Raw genomic sequence first — 23301 nt, 5'->3', positions numbered from 1 at the left:
CTGTAGTAATTAGATACAATTCCAAACTGAGTCATACATGCACTTACCTTATTCCTTTCTTACCCAACATTCAAAATTTTACAGCAAAAAGATAAGTTTAAATAATATTAATGAACATAGAAGTTCTCATACTGAAACAGGTTAATATTCCACCTCGTCAGATATGTTGCCTTCAAGATTGCCTAGTGCCAGGAGATTCAGTGAAAAGTGTTAAATTCTCTGAAGTCACTTAATCATATAATACACAAGAGGAATTTCCTTCCTGACCACTAACTAGTGATCAGTTCATGTCTTGAAGCATGAGCACTATTGGCCCTTGAAAATTTAACTTACCTTACAATGACTTGTGTTTGTAAATCTTTTTTTAATCTTCCTAAATTGTTTGTCTCAATAGTATCCTGTAACAAGATAGTGAATTCCACATGCTTAATTATTTGGTGTGTAAAACAATTATTTCCTTTTTATTTTTTTTCTAAATTTGTTTCTTTTATTTTGTGTGTCCCGTTATTATGGGGAAAGATAACTAGGAGCATCTCACTGGCATTCTTCTATATCATTCATTATTTTATATCTATCATATATTCTCTTTCTTGTCTCCTTTCCAGAATAAATAATCCTGATCTTTAATCATTCTTTCTTTGGCAAAGATCCACTGGTGCCTCTAAGTATTTTTGTAGTCCTTCTCTTGTGCCTTTTCTACTTTGGCTTGATCTTTATTTAAGACTAGATGAGAGACTTAACTTTACTCACAACGAGGTCCTATCATTAGTTTATTAAATGAGATCTAATAAATGGGCTAATCAAACCCAAACCAACAAGGATTTCAGATTTAAAGCTCAAGAGACATTGTGAGATATAAATAAAAAAAGGTCACAGTGAACAGTAGTAGTAGGGTCAGGTTCTGCCCTCGGATTCTGCAAGTCCCATTAACTTCAGGGTAAACTGATGAACTGATATGCTAGTTTCAGAGTAACAGCCGTGTTAGTCTGTATTTGCAAAAAGAAAAGGAATACTTGTGGCACCTTAGAGACTAACCAATTTATTTGAGCATAAGCTTTCATGAGCTACAGCTTATGCTCAAATAAATTGGTTAGTCTCTAAGGTGCCACAAGTACTCCTTTTCTGATATGCTAGTGTTACTGATCTTAAGTTTACCTTAATACTGTCTTTTGAAGAGGTTTAAAAATCAGTCTCTTCAAAATAATAAAGAGAAAAAGCAATACACTTAAAAAAAAAAAGCTAGCATACGTAAGCCATAAAAGATGTGATAAATACACGGTCACAAACTTTAAATGTGTGGTGATCTTTGCATCAAGGGAAAGTTCATAGTTAGGGAGGTGTGAAAATATGTTTTTACATTAGTCCTAGCAGAATCAATGTGATCTGCTGAACCACGTTCATCTTAAAGGATTTTAAATTGAGAATAATTGATAGGTCCCACAAATGCAGAATAAGGAGTCCATTCTCCTCTCAATCAGCATTTATAACTCCAAATACTAGGGGAATATAGCCTTTATGCTACACATGATGAATCCTTCTGAAATTTACAATGAAAAAACCTTACTGCAGTTGCACAGAATAACTCAGTTATTTTTTAATTATTTTTGTTTCTAAAACATTTAGTGAGCATTAAAGACTACAAATTGAATTTAAATAGCAGCTAGAGTAATTAGAATCAAATGCCAAAAGTCATCTTAAACTACTTTTTTTTTTCCAAAATTCACTTTGATCATTTACAGTTGTGTCCTGCATTTTGTCTGTCAGTTACTGACAGGACCTTAATTACAGTGTAGTTTTATGCATGATGCAGCTATACCACATTTGGACTTGGCTGAGGTTGTTTCTCCAGCTGAGAATTGGTTGATATTTTGTGAAGCCCACTCCTTACTGTATGCAATATTTTCTCACTAAGATAGCTGCATGAACCTGAAACAAAACTTTTATTAAAAAGTGGTTGAGATAGTAAAAACTCCTTCCGCAGAATACAAGTGATGTCTTATCAGTGTTTCTACACTTAATCCTCTTTTAATCTGGTATTCAGCATTTCCCAATAAACACAAGGGCCAGATCACCAGCTCATATAAATTGGCATAGCTTCTGCTGAGGAGCTCACCCAAGATTTTCATCAATATTTTTAGACAGTTACATTTTTCCTCTATCTTGTTTTTTGCACATGGGAAGGGAGTTGGCAAAATAAAGAGTTTAAAATTTTTTACACGGCAAAATACCTATAATGTCCCTGTACCCTCCTTGCCTTTTTGTATTTTGCAAAGGCAAGCCCAGTTTCTAGTTCTGGGTCTTTACATAGCCCCAGATCTTATCCTTCTAATTGGCCAAGAACAGACTCCATACCTCTGATTAGTTCAGCCTCCTTTAATGCTTCTTCCACATCTTAAGCTATTTACCCTTGCTCACCATACAAATCTCACACTTCCATTATTCTTGAAGTTTCTGAAAATAAGATTGCTATATCAATATCAGCTGACCTTGGCCCTCCAGCATTTTCACCACAAGACTGCAGTCACACTTCTGAAAACCTCATAACCAACTGTCAGATGCACAAAGCTTACAATCATGGCTATAAATCATCTGGCTATCCAATCCACTGCTTTCTTAAGTAACATTCCAGGAACCTGTGTTTCTGAGTGGTTCTGATTTTACCTTTAGAAGTGATCTACATGTTTGCAAGTGTTTCTAGTTTGTTCTGTTCGGTTGCATGACTAATTTGACACAATTCAATATTTTTATGAATTTTTGCAGCCATCACATAGCATCAGATAAAGCCATTTATTTGCCATTTGTTGCTCTGGTATCCCTGATTTTTGAGCAGCCAGGTCTTTAAATTCAAGGCAGGACTTCAGGTGCAGTAGCTGGAGGATAAGACCTTTATGTGAACAGCATAATATATATAGCTTAAGGGTGTCCAGTTTAAGGATGGGCTGCTGTATTAAGATATAACATTCATTATGGGTAAAAAATGGAACTGTGATTCAGAGCTATTTGGGGCACAACCCATGTGCATAATGCTTAATAGGAGGGCACATCCATAGAATGGAATATATTGCATTCTTAAGTACATTGTTATTTAAATAACACGATTAAAATCAGTGTGTTCAACAAATAGTTCTGCATTTATTGTAGTACTGGTGTTAAAATGAACATTTGGCTTTAAATATACTGGCCACCCCACTCCCACCAGGGCCCAATACACACACACTTTCTACAGCCTTCTTTAAACAGTTTAAACTTACAGTGGTGCCTTTTCTCTGCTAAAGACAGTTTGCTTTAGGAAATACCCCAGATCGATTTTATGGAATGTTTGTTAACTGGTGACAGTTGCCAGAGTTTTCTAGCTTTCTTAAAAATGATATACACTGGCCAGTGTCAGCAGCATGGCTAAAGAACAAATAGCAAAACAAGACCATTCCAAATTTAGAATTGTGGATCTATTATTGCTCTATCCAGTTATAAATAAAAGCAGCTGCTTTTGATTATTTTGACTTGAGGCATGAAGCAAATTATTTCTTCAGTTTTTTTCTTTCTAGGTTGGTCCCTCAAATTAAGATGCAGGTTTTTCTCAGCTCTTCAACATGCTTCTCATATGTTCTTACAATCTGTTCAAATTCTGGCTGATGTTCTGCCTAGCCCCCTTGAGCTGGAACCTGCAAAGGGAGTACAGGGCTGAGTTTGGTCATCCTGGTCCTGCAACTCTTCTCCCCCACAAAGAGACCATTCTGGAGGCCTTGCATGAGAGGAACAGAGTGGAGTGCCTGAGCCAGGCCTAAAGGATAATAAGCTCACATCCTGTGCTTAGTACTACCCTGGGTATACAAACTCCTTCCCCACACAAATTATTTATGCTTCTGCAAGAAAGGGCCTGTGAATGGGCCCCTACCAGACAGAAAACAAATGCTCTTTCAAGCTGATACGGTGTATGTTTGTGCTATTTAAGCTTAATAACAAGAAAATACTTCCTGATAATCATTTGTTAGACTTTAGAAAATTTCACAAACAGTGTAATAGAAATCCCATCACTTGGGCCTTTTAATAGTTGACTAGATAGGACTGGAACAGTACTGTACTGGCAAGAGGACAGTTTAAATGACCCACTGGGTCTTTTCCATCTGTAACTTTTGTGATATCTCTCTCCTCTATGAGTCTCCTAGGAACCATCTGAAGCTATTTATATTGTAGATTTGCCCTTGGCTTCAACGTGTTAATGAAAAAGATGTCCCTCAAAGAGAAATACATCTCATAAGTGATGCAGGAATCACTAGTGAAATTCTATATCTTGTGTTATGCAGGTGGTCAGATTAGATCATCCTAATGGTCTCATCTGGCCTTAAAAACCTACGAATGTGTGAAAACAGAGGCTCTACCAATTGCTGTGTAATGGGTAGAATCTCTTTGGAAAGAAAATGAGCTAGCAGAAAGACACCTGCTCTGAGTCGCCCTCTCTCCGTGAGATCGTAACAGTCAGGGCTCCATGCTGAAGATAAGAGGCCAAATCTGGAATGACTTCATGAAAATTAATTGAATTATTGCTAATTTATACCACTGTCACTGAAGTCAGAATTTGGCCTCAAAGCTAGAAAATGCTCCTGGTCTTTGCCTTTTGGCAGTGAATGCACAAGGTGGGACTCTTGTGGGGAAATAGCCACCTGTTACCAAAAATGAAGTTCGGTTACCCTGAGCACCTTAAATTCAGTTCTTATCCATGGTCATAAGGTGTTTCTGGGGCATCAGTTGGACCTGCAAACAAACTTTATCAGAGAGGACTCCTTAATCTCTGCCATTTTGACCAAGAATTCCAAACTGAGTAGGCTCCAGACACTCTTCTTAGGGTATTGTGCTTAGAGGGTGTGACTGTAGGTCATATAGACACATCCAAGCTTGCTTTAATCTAGCTAGTTTGAGTATCAGATCAGCGAAGCTCTACTTTCAGCCACCTGAATAGTTACCCAGGATTCTAGGGGGGTTGTATAGCCTGCACTGAATCCCATGCCACCGCAACTCCACTGCTCCAGTTAGCTCGTTCAAAGCTAGCTCAAGTATGTCTACATCAACTGTCGTCACACCCCATGATTGATTGCCATGTAGATATACCCTTAGAGTTAGATGGTGGTTTTACCTCACCAAATGGCCTACATGAAATTCCCAAAACAATCTTGGACTCAAGTAGTTTAATTAAAAAACTATATTTAGAAAGACAAGGTGGGTAACAATGTCTTTTATTGGACCAACTTCTGTTGGTGAGAGAGAGAAGCGTTAGAGCCACACAGAGCTCTTCTTCAGGTCTGGGAAACACACTCCCAGTGCCACAGCAAAATGCAAGGTGGACCAGATTGTTTAGCATAAGTAGTTAGCACATATTGTAAGGGGTCACTCACCTTGCATTTTGCTGTTACACTGAGAGTACCTTTCCCAGATCTGAAGAAGAGCTCTGTGTGGCTCTAAAGCTTGTCTCTCTCACTAACAGAAGTTGGTCCACTAAAAAATATTACCTTGCCCACCTTGACACTCTAATATCATGGGGCTGACACAGCCACAACTACACTGCATAAAACAAGAGTTAGTAAGACTAGAAGGAGAAAAATCAGATTAAACCAAAATAAACGGTATGCATGACATATGTAATTTTATTCTTGGCAAAAGCGAAGATATTTACTCCCTTGATTAGATGCAATAACAAAACAGTCTTACATTTCTAGAGTGCACATTCTCTTTTCCCCTAGCTTTCCTTTTCTTCTCTCAGCCCTTTTGACAGAATGTCAAAGACACAACTGATGGTTTCTTGGATAGGTAGCTTCCCACTCCCTCTCTCATGTATAAGTATCTTGTCATCCCAATAAGACTGTTTTACCAACTATAAAATTAGATACATTTTGCTTACTTTGTCTACTCTTCCATTTTCACAGAGAACTACCCACTGGTACAGCTCCACACACCAGTGGTCTCCGTGATAGTACAACAAGTGTAGACAGGACAAGAATGGTTTTGCTACTATATCTTCTAGACCTGTGATCCTTGGACTTTGAAAGTATTAGCCTATCCACTACAGTATCAGGCATCCCTCCCAAAGATTCTTATAGATAATTTATCTTCTAAAGCGTCCATTGTGTGCTTCCTCAGTCAATTCAGGACTATATTTCCACCTTTGGAAAAACACTTTCCTGTTTTTCCTGAACAATATGAAGTTATACAGAAGTTGTATAAGCACAATAGTTGCCTCATGTTAGCCTATTTTTTTATTTTATTTTCAGATCAATCTCTCTGCCCCCTCCAGTGGCTGCCTGCCCTTTAGTCAATCTTTATTGCCATGTTTTTGCATACTACTAGTCCTGGCTGAAGATTGTCAGCCTGGACTCAGAGCCACCTGTTTTTTAAAGATATTGAGAATATATCATTTCTGTAATTCATTCCCAACTTGAATTCAACTCTGTATCAAATATGGATCATGGGCAGACGAAAACTAATCAGTCATACAACCATATTTTCAGTTGCCAGATTTTATGGTCAAGCACCAGTCAGGTTTATAGAAGAAAGATTCTGAAATCCCTTCTTTCCTTCTCCAGGAGAAACAGGAAAACTACTTGGGAAGGTATGGAGGTAGCCAACCATAAAACAGATAACTAGTAATGTTTGTAACGTGACAGCAAGAATGGCCACAACACCTGTATCAAGTGACTGGGCATAATGTGGGTCATTTGTTGCTTGTCTGTTACTGTTCACTGCTGGCATTTGAACCTGAGTGATCGTTTTTCCAGGAGTAATTTCCCACTTAATTCTCCACCGTGAAATATTATTCAGGATGTTACATGGAGGATCATTTCCAAGAAATTCTGTCTGCATCTGAAAAGGATGTCACGGGACTTGTGCCAAATGCTGATTTACCTGAAGAGAGTGCTCTATGGCGGTGGTGGAAGGAGATATGAATAGATAAAAAAAAATCTAATAAAATGAAAAATCCCTAGTGATCCATCCCCATGATAAATCAAAGAAATAAGCATTCTTAAAACCCATAGTCCATAACCTATGCACTTAGAGATACATGCTAGTCACATGAAGACTCTGAGATTTTATGGTTGGGTCATAGCATTTCTGGATCAGAATGCTGCCATTACCATTTCTGCTGTTTGCCACTTAAATTGTCTTCTCATTAAGGCAAATCCAGACTGCTGTAACCTGTTCTCTGGGTTGGTCCAGCAGAGCCTGAGTGTGACAGGCTTCAAGCGCAGTGTAAGAAGTGTCTGTCCAGTAAAGCTTTTGATTGTCCTCTGTACTGTTTTTATTAACAGGAATAGGTGTGATGGTCTTGTTGAGTTCATTAGGAAGTACTGATATTTTGCTAATAGATTGGTTGTTCTAATGGATGTGAGGCAGCCAGGTGTCAAGGCATAGGGTACTATTCTAGAACTTGCAATTGTTCCAGCATACTTATACTCCTAATGGATGCATGTTCTTCTTTAAAGAAGGACAGGTCTTCAAGAGATCCCAGTACCCAGAGTACACACTCCTAGAGTATAAATTCCAGCTAACCACCTGTCAACAACTGGAATTTATAGGAGCCCTGCTAGACACCGGTTAGTCAAAACCGGTACTGGGACTAGGAATAAGCAGACTAAGCAATTGCTCTAGGGCCCCAAGCAGCTCAAGGGGACCCCCATTCACTTTTTTAATATGTAGTGGGGGGGCAGGCCCAAAATATTCCTGTTTAGGGCCCCCAGTGGGCTAGAACCATCTCTGGTCAAAACCTTACTTTCTTAAAACAAGAAACAAGAATTATTTGGCCTTGGCAAAATACTCAGAAATCACAGTCAGCAGTTTTCTTTAAGAACCATATTAATAACACTGGGCCTGATAATACACCTTATTTTTGGAATATCTTCACATGAGGCAGCCTCAGATCACACCAGTCCGTGGCTTTGGGCAACATGCATCCAGGTTACTTGACAGCAAATCTAGAGAAAAGAATTTCGCATTTCCTCATATTCAGAGCATTTGAATGGCAGATGTATTCAAATTGGGTTGCAGAGCTCACTTATGTTTACACACAGTGAACTTAACTCTCCAGAAGATCAGTTTGTACATCAGCATCATGTCACATATGCCTGAATGTATATTCTTTAGTATATAGCTGGCTGTTCTTTCAACCTTTATATCAGGGGTCTCAAACTCAATTTACCTTAGGGCCAGTACCAGTCCTCAAACCCTCCCAGCGGGCCAATAATGTCACTCATGCTGCCCAGAATCTGCTCCCCAAAACCCTACCCCCTCCAAAAAAACTCCACCCCGCGCCTGCCTACGGCTCTAGGAGGGAGTTTGGGTGGGGGAGGAGGTCTGGGGTAGGGGATTGGGGTGCAGGCTCTGGGAGGGAGTTTGGGTGCAGAAGGGGTGAGAGGTTGGGCTCTGGGAGGGAGTTTGGGTGGGGGAGGGGCCTGGGGTGCAGGCTCTGGGATGGAGTTTGGGTGCTGGATGCAGGCTCTGAGAGGGAGGAGGGAGCTGGGGGTGTGTGGGGAGGGAGTGCAGGCTCTCGGAGGGAGTTTGGGGGTGGGGGTGCAGGTTCTGGGAGGGGGTCGGGGGGTGTGGTGCTTACCTGGGGCTCCAAGGCGGGGCGGGCCGGGGGGGCCTCCGCATGCTGCTGCCCCCGCAGCTTCCCACTGGCCACAGGGGTGCTAGTGGCGGGGGGGGGCAGCGTGCAGAGGCACAGCCCCGCCCTGCCCTGGGGCTGCAGGGTGGGTCCAGCAGACTGTGGAGCGAGCAGGCAGATGCCGCCGCTGCACTGCCGGGGCCCCGGGCCATTGTAAATCGCCATGGGGGGGAAGCGCTGGGGGACAGGAGGTGGGGCCCAAATTGCTGGAGCCCCATGGGCCACACTGGGGAGGTTCCCAGGCCGCAGATGTTTGAGACCCCTGCTTTATATGAACCCCTAGAAAGCAGATCAATTTCTGCCTAATATGTAGTACTCGAAGTTCTAATGTATTGAAAGCCTTCTTTAAAGTAAAGCCTGCTACATCCTGGGGATATCACTATGATACCTACAGTGATCTATCTATCGTGTTTATATGGCCCCCATTACCATAGTATTTTAGCAACTCACAATTTTTAACCTACGTGTCCTTACAATGTGAGGTAGGGAGGTATTATCCCTATTTTACAGATGGGGATGTGAGAAACGGAGGCTAAATGACTTGCCCCAGGGTCCTGTAGGAAGTCTGGCAGAGCAAGGAATTGAACCCTTGTCTCCAGCTAGTACCCTAACCACCAGATTACCTCTGTGATGATAAACTCTTCTTGAGCTGTTTGAGTTTTACAAACCCAAGTTTCTCACAGGCAAAGTTCTTGACAGGTGTGTATTACTCATTTTTCATACAGTCTTCCAACTCCAGCTTCTGATATATCCTTCACTTAGTACTGTAAGGATAAAAGTTGCTAACTTACTTATTTTTCATTATTATTCTGAGGTGATGTCCTTTGAAGGTCATATTATTGCCACTTTATCAAATCCATGTCAACAATGGTAGCCAGCCTCCAGTTGGTTCCACCTAATGAGATATGTATGCTCTAAGGCAACCACATCAAGCACAATTGATAGTCTAACAAAGCATTGATGCCTAAATACATTACCATGCTGTTGCAACAAGAATCTAAATTTGGCCAGGCTAATCTAACAGCTTAATTTTCCCACCCTCTTTTCAGACAGGAAGGAGCTTCTTCAACTGTAAATCTAGAATAACTCCATTGACTTCAAGGGAATTACTCTGGTTTTACACCAGTATAATTTACAGTAGGTTCTTCACATTGTCTTTGCTGCTTCAACTGCTATACAGTCATATTCAAAAATATTCTCAGTTATCCTGGTACTGTGCTTGTATAGTCACATTTATATTTTAAAAGTTATTGTTCTTAGTGTATCCTCTTTTAGTAAACATTGAACAAGTCTCTAGAATGTGTTACTGTTTTTTGTACAGAAATAGCTATTTGTTTATTTTTACCGCATAATTTATTTGTTCTAAATCCCACTTCCCTTATAAAAATACTAGTTCATTTGATATAGGTATCTCTCTGCTCTATACTCTCCAAAGAGTTAGGTTCAGTAGATGGATAGATGTATTTATAAAGAAGTTAATCTATTTGTAAGCTGATTTAGACCTTATGAAAATGAAAAACTAATTACACTTCATCCTGTAGCATAGGCACCAATGTATAAATTTCATCACACTTCTGCTACTGCTCTTCATCCTGACCTACATCAACTCTGCTGTTCCAGTCCTGAGCATCTATTGATCAGATGCCCACCAGTGTGGCTAATCTTATTGTAGCAAAAACGGAGTTTAGTGCTACATTACGCATTTTCACTTGCACCCTATAAGGGTAGCACAGATTTCCAAAGGTAAAAGGTTAGTGCTATAGCTAAGTGTGCCACCTCCAAGGAATTGTTCACGTGTCCATAATTAATAATAGTAGGAGGAGAGATCCATATCGACTGTCCAGTCTGCCCACAAAGGTTGGGAAATGCTGCTACTGTCTGTTTAATGATGGATACTGTGACGTACTTCAAATACACCTCTCTGTCCATTCCAAGACACCTGGTAGCTTTGACTTGTGGTTCTAGAAGTTTAAGTTTGTAACAGGTGATGTGGTGCACACTGGAAACCTTGAGGCAAGATATTTCCCATCAGAGAACAATTCATTTTTCATCTCTTAACCCCTTGTTCCCAGAGTGTTAAGTTGTCCAAAGGCATGTATAGTGCAGAAAGTCCCAAAGGCCAAGATCTGCAAAGGTACTTAGGCACCTAAGTCCCAGTTTTAGGCTCCACTGTGTTCTGCAGAATTCCCCCTTGGCTGCCATTTGGGTGCCGGAGCTTACTGACAGCCTACATTTTTGCTGTAAAAGTTACTTAGGCACCTACATTTCTGACCCTGGGTACATGCACTACTGCCTCACTCTAAGCCCCAGAGGAAGATAGGTGCTTCTCTATGTCACGCATATGCAGGCCTGATCCAGTAGGCATACTCGGAGGCCATCTACCGGATTGGGTCCCATTCAAAATCTAGCCCGACGAAGGTACCTGCTTTTAGCCCAGTAGTTAGCACTCTCATCTGGGAAACACAGGTTCAGTTCCCGCCTCTGCCTAGACGGGGAGAAAGGATTTGAACAGTGGTCTCCCACTTCTCAGCAGTATGCTCCTGCCACTGAGCTCTGTGAGATTCCACTGTGGGTTACCCCCAGTCTGTCCTATTAATTATTTATCCAGAAGGCAACACCTTCAAAGAGTCATTGGAGCAGGGGGACTGGACCTTGGGTCTCCCTCGTGGGTGCCCTAACCACCAGGCTACAGTGTCATTCTCTCTCTCCCAGCACTTTTGTGTGGAATGTGGCTAGAAGTTTAAGGTGGACCCCTCCTCCCGCTCTAGGCTGTTTTGTGTGAAGCGAGGCAGCCTGACTCCCAGAAAGGGATTGCTGCAGAGATAGGTGCCTCCCTGCAGCCCAGATTCAGGACCTATCTCTGTAAGAGGGGGTGGGACTTACCTCCTCTCAATGGTATCTCCTAGTGGCTGGCATAAGTGGCTCCCTGTCCAGCATGCTATCTTTTGTGGATTGCATTTTTAGGCACCTGTATCTCCCCAATCATTTTATAGGGAGTGTAGGCACCTAACCCAAGCTTTGTGAATCATTTTGTAATTCCTGTGATTTCTTTTTTTAGGCACCTACAGATTATGCATTGTAACACTGAGCATCACAATGTACTTTTTTTTAATAATAAGCTTAAGGACACAGATATATTTTTGGTGTGTTAAACTATCAGCATTATCTACTTCATTTGCTCTTAAGTGCACTGGTGTTCCAGTGAATGATTCACATTTGCAGTTTCCTTCTAATCATGTTGAACCTTAAGAAATCACTGGGGAGAGGGGGGTTGTAAGACTTTTGAGGGCAGTTTTTCAAAGGTAGGTAAATATGAACATGCATAAATGCTGGAGTTTGACAGCACACACACTAACCACCTTTGAAAAACTGGACTTTACTGCAAATCAGTATAGGAATATGTACCATCCTGTAGAGGTATTTGCATTAATATTACTAAACAAAATAAATTACTGTTATTTTTAGCCACTGACAATAGTCACCTGTATACTGTCTAGGAAGAATTATTCCAGGGTACACATCCTACTTAGGACCTTGACTGTGCCTAAAGGAGTTTAAAATCAAGATCCCCAACTTTTTCTTAGTATGGACCACATCTTAAGAGATACTGTCTTGTGGATCTTTCCCACCCAGGATCATTAAGACTATCTCCCTTCCTGTTCACAACTGCAAGACATCCTTATGGCAAATACAGCAGTTGCTTAGACATGCAGAAGTAGTACAGGGGATAGTTGGAAAAACAGTAAGGACCATATGACCTTTCACTTCTCCACAGGCCACCAACAAATATTCTGTGGATCTCTAGGGTCCATAGGCCACAGGTTGGTAATTGTTAAGTTACAAATCATATACATAATGTCCAAATATTTAAAAAACTAATTTACTTTTATTTATGCCTTCTACAGGTATTTACTTTTTTTGCATTTCACTCAACCTGAACAATTAAAACAGACTTGTCAAGTGTTACTTCCCCCCCCACCCCCCAGTAACTCTTCTGCACTAGAAGGTCTATAGATCCTATAGAGTGGGATTTCAGCTTGTATCTTAAGAAGCAGAAGAGTTTATAGCTCAGGAGGCAGAATTAGACCTTTCAGTAAGCAGCAGTGTTCCAACCCCTAAAATTCTGCCATGCCTCTTCAGCTACAGGGACTGGCTTTTCCCAATCCTAAATAATAATTTAAAAATTATTATTCAATTGATTGGATTCTGAGTTGTTGTTTTTTTACAGGGCTATGTTATTTAGCCTCAGTAAACTTTCTGGAACCCCTTTCTGATACTCTAGTAACTCACTGCATCAGATATTTTTCCCCACTGAAATTTTAAATATACTGGAAATATTTAAGGTATTGTAAAAATTATTTTATATACAACAAACATATTAAGTCTAAATTGGTGTTCCTCTAGCCACTCTGACACTAGCAATTGGGATTTCCTTGCACATCACACGGCTGATGGAGGAGATACACTATCTCCATTTTTTCACTTCATTGGAGCATGTTTGCTGTGCTCTTAAAACAGCATTCAAAAGCCCAAGAGATGAGCTCTGCTCTGAAATTGTTATTTGCTGACTTGAAATTAGCTGCAAAAATACAATAAGATTAAAATATAGCATAGTAATAAATTTAATTTATTTGGGGAAAATGTAGTTTTAAGGAAGAATTATAGTTTGTCTTGTGAATGATAAAGCATTATAACTATTAATAAACAAAGCTGAAATTTTGTAATGACCAAACCTGGATTCATCCAAGTCCTCAATACACAAACTCCCTTGAAAAGGGACTCAGACTAGAATTGGACTGTAAATTTGATTGGCCTCACTACAGACATGAGGAACATTTTTGTCCTTATGAAATCATGTTAAGTGCGCTGCAAAAAAATGTGGCAAGTCATTGTAGATCAGCCCATCAAGCCATTTTAAGCTATGCGCAGCAGATAAAACTAAAGTGCAGTGAAATGAATTCCAGTACAACATGAGAATTACATAATTCTTCCCACATTTAGAAAGCTGTCAGCCACAGGTCTATTGCTAATGAACCAAGAGACTCCTTCAAACATTGGTTCCATTGGTTGCCACTGTCCATCATGAACTACATCATGAAATTTTATCCTTACCATGTGTTTTGAGCATGGGCAGAATCAAAATATTCCTGAGGGGGATGGAGGGTGCCCAGATTAACTGCCAAGTAGCACAGGCCTGGAAGCGAAAGAGGTAGAGGAGGCAGTTTTCAGAGACGGCAGCCTGAGATTTCTGGGAAGCAGGGAGGCAGGTAAGATAGAGACTGGCCAGGACCTCTCCTCCCACACCAGAGAGACCAGAATTGGCTCAGACCTCCCCGACTAGGTAGGGTCTATAGCCAAGGGGGGAGCCTGCTGCCCTGCCCCCACTCTGTTGCGACCATGATTTTGAGTCACTCTTGTACTAATTCAGCTGCAGTTACATTGTTTTCTTTAATGTCTTTACAAAATCTTGCATATTGTGTATCCACAGTCCAAAACAATATATTACAAATTGTGTTACATGATCACAGCCTTATCTGAGGTGCAGAAGACTGCTGTTGTCCACTGGTTTTGCAACAGCCGGATCTATTGGTCTGTTTATTTTTACCATAAGATAATACTATTGCATGGAATCCGTCTGGTACCATAGAACATAATGCTTTATCTGCTGGTCTCTTTTCTCTGACTTCACTTGGGACCACTTCAGTCCTGATATTGTACAATAAGGTTTACTTCAGCATGCTAAGTACACCAGGCAATTGATTTTTAAATCTGTGAGTTGTGGACTTCATGCAATAATAAATTATCAGGTTGCTGGGGCCAAAGTCTGAAGTTGCTGGAGTTGCATCAGCTTCTTCTATAAACTGATAATGTGTCCTAATCACCAACATCTACTGTGCTGGTGAAATCCTGAGTTAGGCATAATATGGTTTCACTGCAATAAATATTTATGTTCATCACAAACCCACTGCATAATTTAGCTCAGTTGGTAATCTCTGCTCAAGAGTCTCATTAGTGCCATGGCAGGGATGCTACAGGTCAGGATTACTATGCATTAGCTGTGCTATCTGGGGTAACTGTACATGCTGTTTTAAACCAACACTTACTTTCACAAACAGTAAGGGCCCAATACTGCAAATACTTATGCACAGGAGTCACCATGTTCTCATTGGTAGTCCCTTGAGATAGGGCCACCTGTGTATGTGTTTGCAGGATCAGGCCCCTCCTTAATTATAAACATTAAGCTGTTCTGTACCTTAACTATAGCAGAGCTGCACTTCATAATTTGTATGTGTTTATTTTTAAGGCCTGTATTTTGGCTTGGCCTTTTATGTGGATTTTTTTTGTTTTGGTTTTTTTTTTTGGTAAATTATTATTTATTCTGACTTTTCATCAGCTTCTCTAGTGTTTGAAGTGTAGTTTAATTTTGTTCTTTATTCTGTTTGTCCTTTTAATGTATTTCATAAGTTCTCCTGATCATGCCAAAACTGTGCATTACTTTTACATTTTGATCCACTATTTTTCATTGTTTGGACACACTCCCACTTGATTGCTAAAATGAACTGTGGTGTAACTAATGAATTACACCACTACTAAACAAAGTTTCTTATAAACAAATTTCTACTGTTGGAAATAAATGCAGACATTTACATACGGAAAACAAGAATCCCTTTTACAGTGATGTGAAAAGAAAGTGTGGCCTTTATGGAGCATGGGATAAATATTTTAATCCTTTAATTTGCCTGAACCAGAATTTTAGAACCAGATTGTGCTCAGCATTTGCTGAGATGTGCAAGGAAGGGAGAGGGAATATTTTTCCCCCCTATTTGTATTAGTGTATTACCTAGACATTCCAGCCAAGACTAGGGTCCCATTGTGCTAGGCACTGTACAAACATAGTAAGAGACCGTCCTGGGTCTGCCCCAAACAGTTTACAATCTCAATAAAAAAAGCAGACAAAAGTCAGGGGCAGAAGCGCAGTAGCACAGGTGGGTGAAGTGACTTACCCTAGGTCACAGCAGACCAAACGCAGTCAGGAATAAAATCCAAATCTTATGAGCCTCAATCTAGTGCTGCATCCACTGCCTCCCTACTCCTATTCTTGTACCTGCTGCTCAGGGCCAGGCACCAATCAAGTCCTTGCACTCAGGAAGCAAAAGAGCCCCATAAAGCTAGCGCTGCTACCCTCTCTAGGGACCAGATCTAAATTGAAGTAAATAGAAGTCTTTCCATTAACTTCCATGGGCTCTGGATGGAGGGGGACACAGTAGCTATGTTCTCTGGGAGCTTGTAACATTGTGAGACTCACCGCCACAGCGCCTCCTGCTGGCTGGCTGAGAATTAGCTATTTTTCCAGCTCCAGAGAGCCCTCTGGAGGCCGGTGTCATCACCGCCCCTGTGTCCCTTCTGGACCCCGGTGCCGCTTTCTCTGGGGATTCTGCCTCAGCAGCATCCCCTCAGTCTCTGGGTATCCCCTCCCCAGGCTACCCCCTAATCCCACCTTGCTTCAGTGCCTACTGCCAGTCATCATTTAGCCCCAGTCACTGGGGCCGACTGCAGCCTGTAATGGCCTCTCATCATTGGCAAGGGGGGCAGGACTCTGACTAGTCCCGGGCTGCCCCTTTGCAGCCCCAGCACCTGGTTTAGGCCCCGCACAAGGCCCTGCAGCCTGGGGGATTGTCAGGCTGGAGATCCCCAGCCCCTCTTGCCTTTCCCCCACCGCTGCCCTACCTCAGGTCCCTGCTCAACTCCCAGGCAGCCAGATCCTTCCCTCTCAAAAGCTAGAGAGAGAGTCTTAAACACCCGTCTCACTGGCCTTTTATAGGGCCAGCTACAACCTGATTGGGGCGTGGCCCTAGCTGTGGCTGCCTTCCCCATCAGTTGAGGCTTGCTGCGTTCCCAAGCAGCCGTCCTCTCGCAGCCTCAGCCCTCTCCCAGGGCTGATTTTAAGCCCTTCAAGGCAGGAGCGGTGACCACCCCGCTACAGAGCTCTTGGACACATTATATTAGTCTGTATTACCATAGCCCCTAGAAGTCCTGGTCACGTATCAGGACCATGTTGTGCTAGGTGCTGTACAGACACAAAGCAAAGTTCCTACCAAAAGACCTTACAATCTAGGTATAAGACAAGAGGCAAGAGATGGATATAGACAGACAAGAGACTACAAGGAAACAATACAGGGTATGTGGCAATATATCATGTAATCCTTACCAATTTGTAGGGCAGAAGTAGATCACTAACACGGTGTCATCACAGACACAAACACGAATTTAAACTTTTAAAAATAGTGATGATAAAATAACTGCAGTTTAAGACAATGAAGTTCCCTGAGGGAAATGAGTGAGACTACTCCCATGTCTAAGTGCTTTGCTGCATTAGGGACAGAGGAATCACCACCTTGCAGGACTGAGCATTAAAGCTGCCACAATGTTTTCAAGAAACAAGGTGGGAGAAGTAATATCTTCTAGTGGCCCAACTTCTGTTGGTGAGAGAGACAAGCTTTCAAGCCACACGGGACTCCCCTTCAGGTCTGGGAAAGAAGAAGAGGAGCTCTATGTGGCTCGAAAGCTCATCTCTCACCAGCAGAAATCGGGTCAATAGACGATATCACCTCACCCACCTGGTCTCTCTAATATCCTGGGACTGACACAGTTACAACTACACTGCATACAACGTTTTCAATTCAGGCAGTACAGCAGTGCCTCCTTTACACAGGGAGTAAGTCTTTGCAGAATTTCACCAACTCTGTATGTGTAGCCGTAGTCATGCTTCTCCTAGAGTGGCTCCTCTAGTGTCTAGGGGTGGAGTTGCAGGGGTTCTGTCAGTCTAGTACCTCTTTATTTGTTCTGGTGCCACAAATAGACTGTCAATGTATGTAGCCTACCTCCCCAGCTAGGTCACTGCTTAATGCATTCCCCTTTTTGGAAGTTAAAAAGGGAACACAATCTAAAGACCTTCAAGCCCATTTCCATCTGGCACTTGCCACTCTGGGATTCCTTTATTCTCAACACTCAGGCTTCCCCTCTTAGTCTGGGGGAGCAGTAGGGAAACCCAGGCCCACCCTCTCCTCTGGTTTTTAGCCCAGGGACTTTGTTTAGGCACCTAAGAGCCATTTCTCCAATCCCGCCACCATTTTCCCTGGGCTGCTCGTATCTTTACCTCACTCATCAGCATCTTCACAAGATCTGCAGACTCTGTTGCCTCCATTTTGACTTTGTGGTTCCTCACAGCTTCTCCTGAGACCAGCTACAGAAGCATTTCCTAAGAGCCAGTCTCAGGTCTTCCCCACAGCAGCTGAATTGTACTGCTATAAGCTTTCTCTACCTCTATCCTTAAAACAATCAGCATCTCTCTCCTTTAAACAGGAGTTCTCCCTCAGCCCTTTTCCTGGGATTGAGGTTGTATCCTAAGCCCCTTGCCTTAGAGTAACCAGTATTTCCTGGTTCCTCCCTCAGCTCTCTCTCGGGGATTGGGGTTGTGTCTCAGACCTCTTTGCCTTAGGTTAGTCATCTTCCCCTCCCTCAGGCAGGTGCTCCCTCCACCCTCTTTTTGGAGCTGGAGTTTGTGTGTCAGGCCTCTTTCCCAGCTGCAAGGCTTTTTGCCAGCTCCCTTCACCTGAACACTCTCTCTCCAATTAGTCTTCCAATCTGGGGAGTTCAGTAGACTAGCCTTCTCCTGTCAATGCCTGTCTGGTGTGAGGGAGGATGCAACATTTATACTGGTCCCCTTCTCACACCTCCTTCACAGTTGATGGGAGGAGAGGGGAGCCTTGCCTGGCCCTCCCTGCAAGAATCACCATCTGTTACCAGGACCCTTAAGTCTCTATATCAGGACCCTTCCAAACCCTTAACCGCTGAGGCCAGGTGATGAGATGGGCTAACCACTAGGTTCTACTGCCCTCCATGGCAGCCTACCCTCTCACAGTAATGTTATAACTTCTGATGATAGGACAGGCCCAGTGAAGGATAAATATGTTATACAACGGTGAGAGTTAAGACACTCAACTCATATTTTCTTGCTACTATTGGCATGTGTGCCATCCTCAATTTATTTTAACATAGTTATTTGTATTTCATTTTACAGTATGTCTGTATTTGTTGGTATTCATTCATTTCATAACTGATTTGGGGTATGATTAAAATACAGGTCTACTTTATTTGAAGAATACACTTCATATACCAAGCTCAGTTAATTCAATTCATACTTCGTAGCATTGCAAAGTTGTTTCACTATGTACATGAAGGGTGTGATCTCCCACCACTGAAATCAATAGGATGTTGCTATAGACTTCAATGGGAGCAGGGTCAATGGGTCTACAAAGCTGTAGTTTTTAATGCAGTTGCTATTTTTGTTTTAATTTCCTTCTTGTTACCATAATGCGTTTTTTTGTTTGTTTGTTTTTTGCGGGTTTTTTTCTCCTTCTGGAGTCTTCAGAAAGGCCCCCTCAGGCCTTAAGTTATGGTGACTCATCTTTAGCAAGAATGGTTGGAACCGACCAGTGCCACTCCTGGATCAAGTAGAGAGGCCATTATCATGTGAAATCATGTGTTTTCTGTTTTAGCCCCTGATCCCGCAAATACTAATGCACGCGTTTAACTTTTCTACCCTCGTTTGCTCCACAATGGAAATACTCAGGGTATTAAAGTTAAGCATGTGTGTATTTGCAGGAGTGGGACCCAAGGGACTGATTATGCAGCATTCACAGTGTTGTCTCTCTTTGTTAGCTTGGAGAGAGTGAATCTAGGAACAAAGACTCCAGTCCTCAGAACGCTAACCACAGTGCAACAGATATTTTTCATTAGGTGATTTACAAACACTGGAAATAACCCAATCTAACCGTATCTGGCTAACCCAAAATAACTTATTCTGACCTTGAACTCTAATTAGAATTCTTCTGCCATGCAAAAGACCTGGCCTTTGGTCCTCAGACTGATGGAGGTTAGAAGTTCTATGGAAGCACTTTACTCAGATCACTAACAATGTGACTCACGTTGCCAAACAGCATCATCTCTAACCAATTAAAAAGCAGTATTAACTGGTTGTAATAGGAATCATATGTGTTGTTTCTGGGCCTGAAATATAGTATCCATGCTGTAGGGCCTGTAAGGTGTGAAGGTGTAATAAAGAGACTCACTGCTCCACCAGAAACAGGAAGAACACGTACGAGCCCAGAAAAGAAAAAATCTGTCAGTAGATTTGTACCTGTTTTAAAATGACAAAATATTATTGCCTGAAAGGGAGAAATGTTGGTTAAGTACAGTTGTTCCTAGAGAAGTATGTATGGACTTGGTTGTGGGATTTCCCTTTGCGCTCCCAGAGGTTGGTTGGCTGGTTGGTTTGTTTAATGCTTCAAAGAGCCATTTATGGAGTCAGTATTATGTGAGATCTGGTCTTCTCGGGTATTTCTTTTTGAAAGTACCATAGGAAGACCAGATCACGCATTATTTTCGCCACATGATGAGTTCCTGGATGTGCAAAAAGCCCACATAAACCAACCAGCAATACCAAGACTCTTGGGTTTATCTAATTCCCATGGAAACTGTGTATTGCTCTAATTCTTAAACTTAGTTTTATGCTATTAAAGGTAAAATAAATCCATACACTCTTCCATACACTCCGTTCCACGTTATAATGGGATTGGTGCTCACCATAATTGTTTGGTATTTGCAGCATGGATGGGGGGAAGGGAAGAGATGTGCAGGAGCTGGAGGTCATAAATAAACTTCTTGTCATGTGAATTATCTGAATTGTGAAAAATTCTATGTAACTGTCTTGAAATAATAATGAAACATTTATTTTAAGAGCTATGAAGTATACTTTTAAAAAATTGGCCCTGTTTTAGTCACGTGTCCCCTGGCAATTTATTTTAGTCACACTGCTAAAAAACACCCCACATCCTCTTGATTATTTCTCCCTATATGCAGATCTGCTTTTAAAATGGAAAAGCGTACATAAAAGCACCTTGTTCTTCAGATTAAGCCTATCAGAGCTTAATTGAGCTGGTTTTAACTACATTGCACTGGACTCCAGCTGTAGCAGACAGTCCTTCAAAGGCTGACAAGTATTTCATGGTTTTGTTTTCTTTTCAGCTGACCCCCTGGTTGGAAGTATTGCCACTCAGTATATGACTAACAGAGCAGAGCATGACAGAATGGCCAGACAGTGGACCAAGAGATATGCTACATAGGAATCTACTATAGAACATGCTGGACCTGTGCAAGCACATTCACTAAGTGCATCAATAGCCCTTCCCTTCCCTTTGTTCTTATTTTTTATTAAATTTTGAACAATTTTGTGACAAAAGGTTGTCCTTCCTTTCTGTTTTTATTTGTATTTGGTTCTTTGTTTGTTGGTTTTGGTTTTTCATTCTGTTAACTTGAAAGTTGCTTCCCTCAAATGTAGACAGGGAATATTGGTTATCCGTGCAAAGAATGTTGGATCTGTAATAGTATAGAGCTTTGTCCCAAAGCTTTGTATTGATGTGTGGTTTTTTCTTTTCATGTGGTCTTTGGGAAAACAAACAAATTCAGAATTATATCTCGTTTCTACTTAAATGTAGTGTTTAGGGTTATTTTTTTGTACTGAAGTCTTTAATGGTGGGTGCATGCTACTGGGAACAAGTTTTGTATAAAAGCTTAAAATCAAGAATCACTGTGCATTACTAAGACTGTGTTTATCACTAGCCTTCTGTTTCCCACACAAAAGGCTATTGGGTTGAACAAAATAATATGTATTTTGATTTACTTTAAAAAAAAAAAACAGTGCTTGTAAATTTCTTAGGGACCTGCCACTTTTGACTGTGGATCAGTTGATGTACACTTGTATTATTAAAGCACTCAATAAAACACTGTGGCTGATAAATGCACTTTTTGTAAGACAGTGCTTTTGCTTTTTGTAGAGTGTAAATGGTATAGCTCTGCATGCAATTAAACTTGCATAATACCATTGCAAGTTAAGCCATTATATTTAGTCCTGAACTTTTAATTTCTCCTTGACAATAAGTTTCTTAACATGTAGAATTTCTCAATAAACTCTAGCTTTAATATAAGCTTTTTTTAAAAATATATTTTAAAAAGCTACCCTGTTACTTACTGGTGCCCAGCTACCCTGAAACCTCCTATATATCTTCTTTTCTACATCCATCTTGTTTGTAATAGTTAAAACAGCTGGTTACAAAAATAGCCCCACAATGAAAGTAGATAGTGGGCTGACGATTTTGTTCATCAGGGCTAATTTTTCCTTTCCCCAGGCTCTTGTAATTATAAAAGCAACTGTTATTTTAAAAAAAATTAAATCAAGGTTTTCAATGGCAAAATTGAGCCCACTGCACCAATCATTCCCAGCACGTCCCATGGCAAGGGTATTTCTATTCAGATTTGACCTTCAGGCTAATTTTAGGTATGCAGCCATAGAAGGAAAACTTCTACTCAGCTAAGGAAATGTGTGGGTGTTGTGATTTGGAAAATATATACTCTGATGCTGATTCTAAACGCTCTTTGTTACAAAGGCATCCTGGAAAATCCCTGTCTCCTTAATTAAACATTACAGATGCTGCATGCAGCATGCTTTCTCTCTCCCCTGAAACAACTGTTAAAGTCTTTGGAGCTCAGTATCTACATTTATGAGACACTAATATTATCTGAGAGTCTGGTAGTCTCAGAGCTCATAGCAATATACCAGGATGGGGGTCAGTTGATGGGGGGGGAGAAAAGTGGGTTGTATCAAATGACCTACCTATTATATGTTTAATAAATAGTATGAAACTATATATTAACAAGTATTTGTGTGTAGTGGAAAGTATATTATCAGATTTTTAAATTGGAATGTCACTTTTTTAAATTAAAAAGCCTGCATTGTTTTCTTTCCTGCTTTAATATTTATTGTACATTCATCCACCTTCTGTTAATGTTTTAAAAAAAATGCCCTAAATCCATTTACAGTTTAAATCTATTAGAGAACTACAAAGCATAATCAAGATGTACTGTACCATGTCAAAGAAATCTAATCTGTCAGAGCCATGGAAATATTTATATACTTATACCTTTATGATAATTTGGTTACTGGTAGGTCTAAATAAATAATCTCAATCTGTTCTATTTTGTAATATATGTCTGAGACCTTGAAACATTGTAGATTCACCACTGTGTGTGTTTGGCATTTTATCTGTTTAAATAAATATGAGTGTGGTTTTGAATAACATTAGGCAAAAGCTTCCTAATTTTAAGAGAAGTAGACTGGTCTACTGGAGTAGTCTGTTACTAGCTGGATTTGCTAGTCTAGAAAATATTTGTTATCTGTGGTTGTTTTCTCCACAACTCTTTTTTTCTTTTAAGTTAACTGAAAAAAGTTCACAAACAAAAAAAATTACATTAGCCACTCCTCACCTGCTGCTAATATTGCAGGTCAATGTAAAGTCCTGGATATAACAGCTATGTCTTCGTTTTAATGTCATTGGAATTCTGATGACAGGAGAATACAAGGTTGCAGTCAAGCCCCAGGAGAAAAATGACTAAGAGGAAATAATTATGGAGGTAGTACTTTGCACTAAGGATATTAATCCACTCGTGCAATGTCTCCAGTCATCTATGCATCCTGCATTCTCTTTATTGGGGCAGAGTGAAAATCTACTGGTTAGAATTTGCAAGACTTTCAG

General features: G+C 40.9%; 1 protein-coding gene across 1 annotated transcript in view; it reads left to right on the top strand.

Annotated features, from left to right (window-relative positions):
* The window catches only part of LOC144261564 (ubiquitin-conjugating enzyme E2 E2), a 333279-nt gene extending 310434 nt beyond the window's left edge, over nucleotides 1–22845 (top strand). The window contains exon 6 of the mRNA XM_077811278.1: nucleotides 20738–22845. Coding sequence (XP_077667404.1) covers nucleotides 20738–20835 — 98 coding nt within the window. The 3' untranslated portion in view covers nucleotides 20836–22845. The remainder of the gene's footprint in view (nucleotides 1–20737) is intronic.
* The last annotated feature ends 456 nt before the right edge of the window (nucleotides 22846–23301 follow it).

Source organism: Eretmochelys imbricata, chromosome 2 (assembly GCF_965152235.1).
Source record: "Eretmochelys imbricata isolate rEreImb1 chromosome 2, rEreImb1.hap1, whole genome shotgun sequence".
NCBI lineage: Eukaryota > Metazoa > Chordata > Testudines > Cheloniidae > Eretmochelys > Eretmochelys imbricata.
This window is presented reverse-complemented; position numbering and strand designations above follow the sequence as displayed.